General features: G+C 25.6%; 5 protein-coding genes across 10 annotated transcripts; 2 read left to right on the top strand and 3 right to left on the bottom strand.

The window, feature by feature from the left end:
* Positions 1-86: 86 nt before the first annotated feature.
* LOC117235096 (lysophosphatidylserine lipase ABHD12) lies at positions 87-4,244 on the bottom strand. Of its 5 annotated transcripts, none has more exons than XM_033496817.1 (11): positions 4,004-4,244; positions 3,845-3,928; positions 2,973-3,055; positions 1,879-1,997; positions 1,702-1,807; positions 1,441-1,640; positions 1,201-1,336; positions 1,007-1,124; positions 766-927; positions 583-710; positions 87-525 (listed from the first exon to the last, which is right to left on the bottom strand). In XM_033496817.1, exons 3-11 carry the CDS (start codon positions 3,041-3,043, stop codon positions 486-488), a joined length of 1,080 nt encoding a protein of 359 aa, XP_033352708.1. In that variant the 5' UTR covers positions 3,044-3,055; positions 3,845-3,928; positions 4,004-4,244; the 3' UTR covers positions 87-485. The 5 variants fall into 5 exon arrangements, with proteins under 5 accessions (XP_033352708.1, XP_033352725.1, XP_033352738.1 ...); XM_033496834.1 differs by lacking the exon at positions 4,004-4,244 and adding an exon at positions 2,333-2,543; XM_033496847.1 differs by lacking the exon at positions 2,973-3,055 and having other exon boundaries at positions 4,063-4,244.
* A 791-nt stretch (positions 4,245-5,035) lies between these two features.
* LOC117238563 lies at positions 5,036-6,143 on the top strand. The gene is given in 3 exon segments (XM_033503577.1): positions 5,036-5,507; positions 5,620-6,072; positions 6,075-6,143. Coding segments are annotated over 3 exon segments (540 nt in total). The 5' UTR covers positions 5,036-5,489.
* Positions 6,144-6,257: 114 nt separating this feature from the next.
* On the top strand, positions 6,258-7,297 carry LOC117235127 (U6 snRNA-associated Sm-like protein LSm6). Of its 2 annotated transcripts, none has more exons than XM_033496880.1 (3): positions 6,258-6,367; positions 6,969-7,059; positions 7,122-7,297. In XM_033496880.1, the coding sequence occupies exons 2-3, from the start codon at positions 6,969-6,971 to the stop codon at positions 7,268-7,270; spliced, it is 240 nt and encodes a 79-aa protein (XP_033352771.1). In that variant the 5' UTR covers positions 6,258-6,367; the 3' UTR covers positions 7,271-7,297. The 2 variants fall into 2 exon arrangements, with proteins under 2 accessions (XP_033352771.1, XP_033352762.1); XM_033496871.1 differs by lacking the exon at positions 6,258-6,367 and adding an exon at positions 6,725-6,897.
* On the bottom strand, positions 7,193-8,446 carry LOC117235121 (protein TIPIN homolog). The gene has a single exon (XM_033496859.1). It carries the CDS (start codon positions 8,345-8,347, stop codon positions 7,454-7,456), a length of 894 nt encoding a protein of 297 aa, XP_033352750.1. The 5' UTR covers positions 8,348-8,446; the 3' UTR covers positions 7,193-7,453.
* On the bottom strand, positions 8,283-8,936 carry LOC117235136. The gene has a single exon (XM_033496893.1). The coding sequence runs from the start codon at positions 8,815-8,817 to the stop codon at positions 8,581-8,583; it is 237 nt and encodes a 78-aa protein (XP_033352784.1). The 5' UTR covers positions 8,818-8,936; the 3' UTR covers positions 8,283-8,580.
* Positions 8,937-9,523: the final 587 nt, after the last annotated feature.

Consider the following 9,523-nt stretch of genomic DNA (forward strand, 5'->3'; position numbering starts at 1 on the left):
TTGGTATTATATTAATACATTTGTCAATAAAAATATTTAATTATATCATATCATAAAACCTAACATAATATTGAAAAAAATGAGTATCTGTTATTTTTTAAATATATTGCATTAATTAAAAAAATATAAGATAATAAATATGTACTGAGTTGATGGCATTCAAACAGCTATCACAGCACGAACTTTGACGTGGCTATATTTTTCCATGTACAAGAAATATCACTTTTATACTTATAGCATGAGTACATTTAAGGTTTAATAGTCTTGTACTATACGGGATGTAAATAATGAAAACCGCTTCATTTAAAAGAGAAAATACAATTATACAATAAATAAACTTTACATGTTCCAGTAAAATAGTATTGATTCTGACTTGCAGCATAAAAGATATTCTTTCATTATATTTTATATTAATCATCTACTAATATTTAGTGTAAAAAATACTTATATGAAGGTACATATATGCTGACATTTTAATATATATTTTAATCAGTCTGATTTTTACGTACCTCGTGTACAAATGATCTGAAAAAAGAAATTATGAGAATTTTGTGATATATTACTCTTATGGTCAATACTTACTTAATTATATTAGGTAAGTTTTTATAACGACATATATATTTATGTCCAAAACCATGTGTTGCATCAATCCTTGTCATCTGAACGCGATTTGTGTCGTTTCCATGATAATTTATTGCCGCTTTAAATAACTAAAAAGGATAGTATTAATATTTTAGATATTTATATAAAAAACTGTATCCATACCTTTTCACCTAAAGCAAATGGAACAATATTATCATCTTCTGCATGCAATATCATAATAGGACATTGGATTTTTTCTATGTGTTTATCAGATTCAAAACGGAGATAATTATCATAAAACGGTTCAACAATTACCCAATGGAACCATGGTAAATGTTTAAATATCTAAAAACAAGTTTTAAATTTTGAACCTATTGGAAACAACTTTTATACATAGATATAAAATACTTTTTATATAAAGTACCTGTGATAAAGGATGTTCACTTAATTCATCTGCTATATTATTAAATGGTGATTCCAAGAATAAACCTGCAGGCTGAACTTTTTCTGTTGCTAATAATGCCAATACATGAACTGAAACTCTGTAATATAATAATGATCTATAAATTTCAATTTTATTATTAATTTTATCACATCAGGTAACTGTGAAATTTATACCCAGTTCCTAATGAATGTCCCCATACAAAAACAGGAGCTGTACCATTTACTATTTTTAATAACCATTCAAGTACATATTTACTATCACTAACTACACCTATTTCAGAAAGTTCTGCTTCCTCACTATCACCATAACCTATATTACAGAAGATTGAAGTCATAAATATTTAAATAATCATTTATATTAATTTCTATTAAATTATTTTTAGGTTTCTACAACTAACGAAAATTTTTTCTTACCTCTATAATCAAAACATACAACATGATAATCTAAACTCTGGAAAAGTTTATATAATTCTAAACGATGATTGCTTGCTCTATTACCGCTATTACCATGCATATAAAGGAAAATTGGTCGTTTAGCATTTTTTAACATAGTTTCATAATCATCATCAGTTGTAATAATTGAATCATTTAGTAAAGACTGAGGTAATATTTGCCTGAAAGCATGTTTTATTTAATTTGAATGAATTGTATGTATATTTACTTAAATATACCAACCATAGTCCTATTTTTACTTGTTGATCAGTCTGTAAATAAAAGTTTCTTGTTCCTTTCATTCCAACTAATTCTGGTTTCGAAAAATCTACATTAAGTGGCCATTGCACTAAAAGTACATGTTTAAATATAAAACTCAATAAATAGTCTGTATAAACTTATTTATATTTATTTACTTACCAAAATTTAAAAAAAGAATCTTCTTTTGTATGGTATATGAGTAGTGAAATATAATAGGCAGAAGCCCAAATATAATAAGATATGTGATTATTGATACTTTCATGATCCAAAATAAGTATCTGTAATATACATGTTTTTTATATCATTATGAATAAGCAACCACATTGTGAACAAATATTAATATATCTATTTATTCATTATAATATCTTACTTTACAAAAATTTCTTTTTAATTTACTTTATAAAAATAATATAATAACATTGATAAAACTACATATTTTTACATTTTACTATTATTGTACTCATCCACTTTTTATTTTTTATAAAATATGATTGAATAAGCATTTAAAAATAAATTAAGCTAACTAAAAATAAAAGTATATGAATAAAAATACTATGACTCTTATAACAAATCGCCAGTAAAACATAAGAATATAATGTATATATAATTATACCTTATTAATTGTATAGGAGATTGATGCATATATTTACAATTTAAATAATAATTATTGCACATTATTTAATGCTTGTAATTTGAAAATTGATCAAATCAAGTACAACACAGAAGAAATAGTTTATTTGTTTTATAAAATATGTAAAAAATTTATCTTTAAATGTTTATTACAGTTTCCAATATTTTAATTCTTTTATGACATATCTTGAATACTATAATAAAAAAGTTAAGGTAAAAAATATTTATTTATACATTTGAACATTATATAAATTTATACATTCTGTATCAAACCATAGCCAAAGGGAATATACATAATCATGCATTATGAATTTTAATAATAAAAGAAACAACATAACAATGTTTGAATATTTATTTAATATATCCTAAAGTAGTTATTAAAATGTATTAGAATAAGTCTAGCTATATTCTAATATACAAAACTTTAAAAATATTATTCATACTAAAGAAAACATTAAACAGAAGTTTTAAAAAAAGATTATGTTGTTATTTTACATTTTGTAAAAATGTATTTAATGAAAAAAATAATTGAATATCTTCTTCATCTCAGAAATTACACAAGCTTAATAAGAATTTAAAAAAAAAAAACAAAGATATATTATGATTATAACAAAGTGACTTACATTCTTGCATACCAAATATCATGAACGGCGAAAGGTAACAGTGCAGCTAATAGTAGATAAGTTGTCTGCATATTTGTTAGTAGCTATCAAACATAAGGTACCTTTTCAAATCCCTCGTTAATGTAATATATTTGTCTGTATACAAGTCATGGCAAGCTACTACTACACATTAATAATACAATAATAATTCAATTAACTAGCATATTTTATATCCATGAAAATGTTATATTTATAATTACATCAATATGAATTATAGTAAATTGCTCATATAGATTAAAAAGTTTCCAAATATTTCCTTATTTTAAATTTGCCAGAGCAGATAAGAATTTCTATGTTATAAATAAGTGTCAGAGAAATTATGAAACATTAATTTATATAATTCCCTAAGAGATAAGCTTTTAAGAATTGTATTATGTACTATGTCAATTAATAAAGCTTTATCACTGTATTTAACAATTTTATTATTTGTTAAACAATTTGAAGTATGAAATAAAAATATTGTATTTATAAAATAAATAAATATATTTAAATTAATTTAAGAATTACATGTTAAAATTTTTGGATTAAGGTAAAATAATATATATGTGCAAGTCATTGCAATAATTTCTTAATATAATTATTCATAGATAAAACTAAATTGAAATAGAAAAAAATTCTATAATATTATACATACTGTGAGTAAAGTAAAACATATTTATTAAACAAATTACGATTCTAAAAACTTAAATATTTTGAAAATAATGGAAATAATTACACTTACTTTTTAAATACCTCTTACATTAACATTTCAAAAGGTTAGTATTTATAAATGTAATGCAATTATGCAACAAATCTAAGATTAAAAGATAAAGAATTAGAAACAGGAATGATACCTCTTTTTAAAACGTTTCTTTGGTAGCCAATATACCATTATAATTACAAATTAGTAAAATTTGTAGAGCAACTTGTATCTCTATCTGTAAAGTATAGAAACACCAGTATATATAATTACGCTTTAATTATGATTCCTAGTCAAATACATAAACCATTACATTCTACACAAATATGTAAGGAAAGAACAAATTTTAAAAAATTGCCTGCTTCAAATTACATTTGAATAGAACAAATTTTTCAAATCTATTATTTAGTACACTGTCACATTTACTAATAAAGCAATCTCACAGACACAAGAATATATGGTCGTATATAAAACGAATCGAATATCACGTTGATTAGGCAAAATGTGGACAATATCATAGGAAGAGCCAGAGAAAGCATAAGAGCTATAAATCAATTAACATTTCAATCAATTATTTCTCCAGAATTTTTAAAAATATGTCGCTTAAAAATCAAACTATAATAAATGTTATTAAATTCTTACATTGCAAACTATATTCCATAGAGTTTTTAGTTTTTGGTCTATAAACTAACAATAAAAAAACTAAACAAAATACTATAATATTACAAAACTATCGACAACTATCAAATTTGAACGTAATTGTTGTTTCTATAAATATTGATAATTTATATCATCCTATTATAATTGCATATGTTACAAAACGAAATTGCACAAATAGTAATGATGGTAAAATTTTCTACTAAATATTTTTATACTTATAACAATTTTTTATATTAAATACAATTTCATAAATAGAAAAGAAATTGTATAATTATTATATAATTATAAATTAAATAATATATATTTATGGTTATTATTTGAAACTTGATTGGTTGATTTATTTTCTAATAAATAGAATTATTATAATACATGCATATATAAAATGAATGTAAGATATCAATTTGACATCAAAAAAATGTACCATAATATTTTTACATTTTCTTTATATTTTATTTTTCTACTATGGATAGTGACACTCGAGTTTCATTAGTCGATAACCAATAGTTGCAGACGTACAATCAAATTTTGTTTATGTTTACTGCCTCGTCTAGCTGGATCACAAACACATAAACAGTTCTCGATACTCTCTATGGAAAACCGTCCGAAAATTGAGTTGTGTCTAATCGCGGAAAATTAATATGAAAGTTCAACAAAACCTATATTATTACGAGATAGACAAAGATAAGTAGAGTATCCCTGTCTTTGTCTGAAACATTCTTACCGTATCACGCATGCGCAAAACGAGAACATTTTAATCTTCTATGTTGATTTTTTACAAATAGTCACGACTCAATTTTCGGACGGTTTTTCCTAGTCTTCTGTATATGGGTGTCAACACCTGTTTATACAAATGATCATGTGTGAAATATTCCAAAAATGCTTAGTTTGACATGGTCATAACATTTGAACCACTGCATATCGCAACTTTAAACTTGCAATTTCAGATTCTACGCATCGAAAACTACAGGATTGCACATAAAAAGTCAACAATTTTTGGACCTCTAAAGTAAAGTTTATCTAAATTCTCTTCTGGAAATTTGAAATTTTTAATATTGTAAATTTATAAAATTTCTGCAATAGTCGAGAAGAAATTTCCTTTATTTTCATGGACTAAGGTGACATTACTATGAGAATTTAACATGGAGTGTAACAGTGAGGTAAAGTGTATAATATTTATGAAATTCTTTTAGAACTTTACTAAAGTTTGATAAAAATGAAACTACTATTGCATTATGTAGTAATTATAAGTAAGTCTTAAACACACAACAGGTAGAATCCTTTATGCAAAATGATAGTGCAAGATGTCGTGAAGAAATTATTTCGCCAGAAGAACAGTCATTATTGCAACTTTTGCAAAAAGGAATGTTAGAAACAAGTGAAGAAAATATAGCTTTCAGGAAGGAGATATCATTATTATTGAATAAATTAAACTTGGAATCACAATGTTTGCCTAATGACATCAAAGAAGGATTACAAAAAATAGCCTTGCTTTTAAGGTATGAAAAGCTAAGTGATTTTGATGCTATTACTCTGAATATAGTGAGTGAAAGGAAGAAAATAGAAGAAAAGAAAAGACAGTATGAAGAAAAACAGTTAGCGTTATTATATGATGATCATTCTAGAAAATATACTATTTTTTCAAGGAAACTTAATTGTTTGCAAGAGGCTGTAAATTCACTTGAAAGCATTATTGAGGATTCTCAGAAGGAGCAAGCGGATATTCGTTGTAACCATGTTTCATTATTTACAAAGTTAAAAGAATATCAGCAAACTGCAGAAAAGTTAGAAACTGACTTAGCAGATATGCAAGTAGAAGATCTTTATCCCAAAAAAATATTAAATAAATATCATAGATATTTAGAAATGTCAGGTGAATTAGCAGAACTTAATCAATACCTTAGTCAATATAGAGATTTACCACCAAATTTACTGCAAGCTAAAGCTCTAGTTGAAGTTAAAAAAAAGGAATATGAAAGCTTAAAGAACGCACTTTTAGAGAAAACAAAATGAATGATAGGTATAACAGTATTGTTAATCAATATCTTACTTTATAACTTTTTCACTTTTATACAATAATAAAAAAAAAAAAAATGTATGTACAAACATATCTTATACAAGTCTTCTATATTTAAAACCCAGGTTTTGATTGTGTTTGTTTTCTGGTTAACCTATTTTGTGCCCATTGATTCCACAATTTCATTTCCATATCCTTAGTTTGATTTGCTAAATACGTTATTTGATGTTTTTTTTTTAAACAGAGGATGTATTCCACCACCTTGCATAGAGTAGCCTTTGCTAATGAATGATCACAACTAGCGACACTAAGAGCCTTACCCCCTCCATGATAGCCATAGATCGTGTATACGACCGCGACAGTAACTTTCAGTTTACCTGCTGTTTACATTTCAACTATAGCACGATTATCTAGTATTGAACGATAAAACTATAAAATAAAAGCCGTGGCAATAATAACGTGGTATTTCAAGCGTAATTAAAAAAAGAATTCAATAAACGTTAAAAATTACATATAGCAGTAACATTTTCGAAGTAACTAACTTATTTCCAAAAGATTGATTCTAACCTTAATCTTACTTTCTTAAGAAAAACGTAATTTACAGATGAGTCGTAAGGAAGCATTATCGCAATTTATTCAACAAATACATGGACGTCCTGTTGTCGTAAAGCTAAATAGTGGTGTAGATTATAGAGGTAACATATATCGTGGTGCATTATAAAATAGTTCATTAATTACGAAATTATCTATTTCCTAGGTGTTTTAGCTTGTCTTGATGGTTACATGAATATAGCTCTTGAACAAACAGAAGAATATGTAAATGGTCAATTAAAAGACAAGTATGGTGATGCTTTTATTCGTGGTAATAATGTCTTATATATCAGTACACAAAAACGTAGAACTTAAGTAAAATAAATATATAATTTATATTAAGCTTTTGTTCAATCTACCTTATACAAATATCTAAATAACGTTCTTATGGAATCTTTAATAACAGATTATTTATTTGACATATTTTTTTAAACTGCTACATTAATATTTTGATATAAAATTTTTTTATATTTTTATAAATCGTGTTATATTTTTATTCTAAATTTCATGACTTTTATCTGTTTTTTGTGAATTATTTTCAAGCTCATTATTCTCTGCATATGGAGTTTCATTACTTTCTGGTTCTTCAAGTTTTTTTCTCTTTGCTTCTTCCTCTATTTCTTTAAATCTTGCAAGTCTTCTTTGAACAGCTTGTTGTCTGTTTCTTTCTATACGTGCTTTTACTTCATCACTTAAGTGCGAAGAAGTAGAAGCATTAGTTACAGATTGAGAATTCGTGGTATTGGACTGTGATAATAATTTATCAAATACATCATTGTTAGTAGTAGGTACATTAATTGCTGTCTGTTGCATAACTTTTTTTTGTTTTTCTATTTGTTCTGCAATCAATAAGTCAAATTCATCAATGGGTTCATCTTGTACTATATTTTCTTCAGCATCTATGTTATCTTCATTAATAATATCATTATTTTCATTAATCATATCTTGTCTATATTTCTTTATAAACACCTGAAGATCCTTTTTAGTACCCAATTTCTCTAGTCTTTCAAGAAAATCATCAAAGTCCAATTTAGGAAACAGTCTATGCCCCCAATGTTCTAGTCTTTTCATAACTCGATCCAAATCTAACTTTTCATATCCTTGTCCATGAAACTTAAACCCTTCAAAATATTTTTCAATAGTGTGAATTCCTTTAGGACCCTTTAAACGTTCTGTATTTAATTTGGGTAAAGGATTTCTTACTATATGTTTCTTAGATGATGATGGATCAATTCTTCTTACAGTATTCTCTTCTTTACTTTGATCATTTTCAGAATCTGAATTCTTCTGAACATTACCCTGATCTCCATCTGACTCTTGATTCTCATATTCAGCTATTATGTCGTGCTCATCTTCTTCATCGTAATCGGAAGTATTCGATAATGTCGTCATATTCAACAAGTTGTACCGCCACTTTGTATATGTATGTATGTATGTATGAAATACTAAATTTGCATTTAATGTTCTCAGGTTGTCCTTAAATACAATTAATATTTGAACACAGAAAATTTTTTACTTTGTTTTTTATCAAGTAATATTTATTCCTTAGTAATTGTACAATTGTAACGGTAATATAGCCGGTCAGTGGTATTTAGGTTATGTTTCAAAACACATTAACATTTTACTTAAAATTCATTATCATCTTGAGAATCGTAACTAGTATTTCCCTTGTCCATAAATTTATCGAATTCACCATTTGATTTATTCATTCTTTCTAAGAGGGATACTAATAATTTTTTGTTTAATCTATCGGTTTGCGTTATTTCTCGCACAACAGGCTCACAGTTTACAACCGGAGGGCGTTCCGTTATTTGTAGTTTCTGTAACGTATCGTTTTCTTCCTTCATCGGTGTTCCTGGCATTTTGTATTGTTCGATGAAAATATCACGTTCCACAATTACAAACTTGATTTTGTGAGAAATAAGATTATGTGATCAGTAATAATAACCTTACAGGCAACAAAATTCTTTAACCTATATGTAAGTACATACTACATACCATCTTCTGCGCATGTAGATAACTTGAAGAATTTTGTGCGCGCCTACATATGTATGTACTATCATTTCAAACAGTTTATTTTAGCATAATTAACTATTAAATGTTCGTGTTTCTTTAAAATTTAATAAAATGGATATATAATAACAAATACATATGAATTTGAATTTCGCATTTTAATTTGTTCAGCAAATCTAAAATCAAATGTATTGCATCTATAAGATAATTAATTGTAAAAATTATAAAATAGTCATATTTAAACATAAAATCTTAATATTTTAATGTATACATGTACAAATATATTTGAAATTTAAAAAATCATATAATTTGTTTAATTCAGTAAAAGATATGCCCAAAAAAATAAAATATTTTGTTTGTTACAAATAACCATAGCACATAGCAAAAGAAAAATATAAAATGTTATCTTATTTTTCCATTGAAGATGAATTTGTATCTTTTCAAAAAGAAAGATTTATCCAATTATTCGTTATTTAGAATATGTTTAAACGTTTCATTGAAACATGTACAAAGTGCAAGTAATTATGATTTCATTTCCATATAAAGTACAAATTC

This window comes from Bombus vosnesenskii, unplaced genomic scaffold (assembly GCF_011952255.1).
Source record: "Bombus vosnesenskii isolate JDL3184/JDL3185 unplaced genomic scaffold, Bvos_JDL3184-5_v1.1 scf7180000013264, whole genome shotgun sequence".
Taxonomy (NCBI): domain Eukaryota; kingdom Metazoa; phylum Arthropoda; class Insecta; order Hymenoptera; family Apidae; genus Bombus; species Bombus vosnesenskii.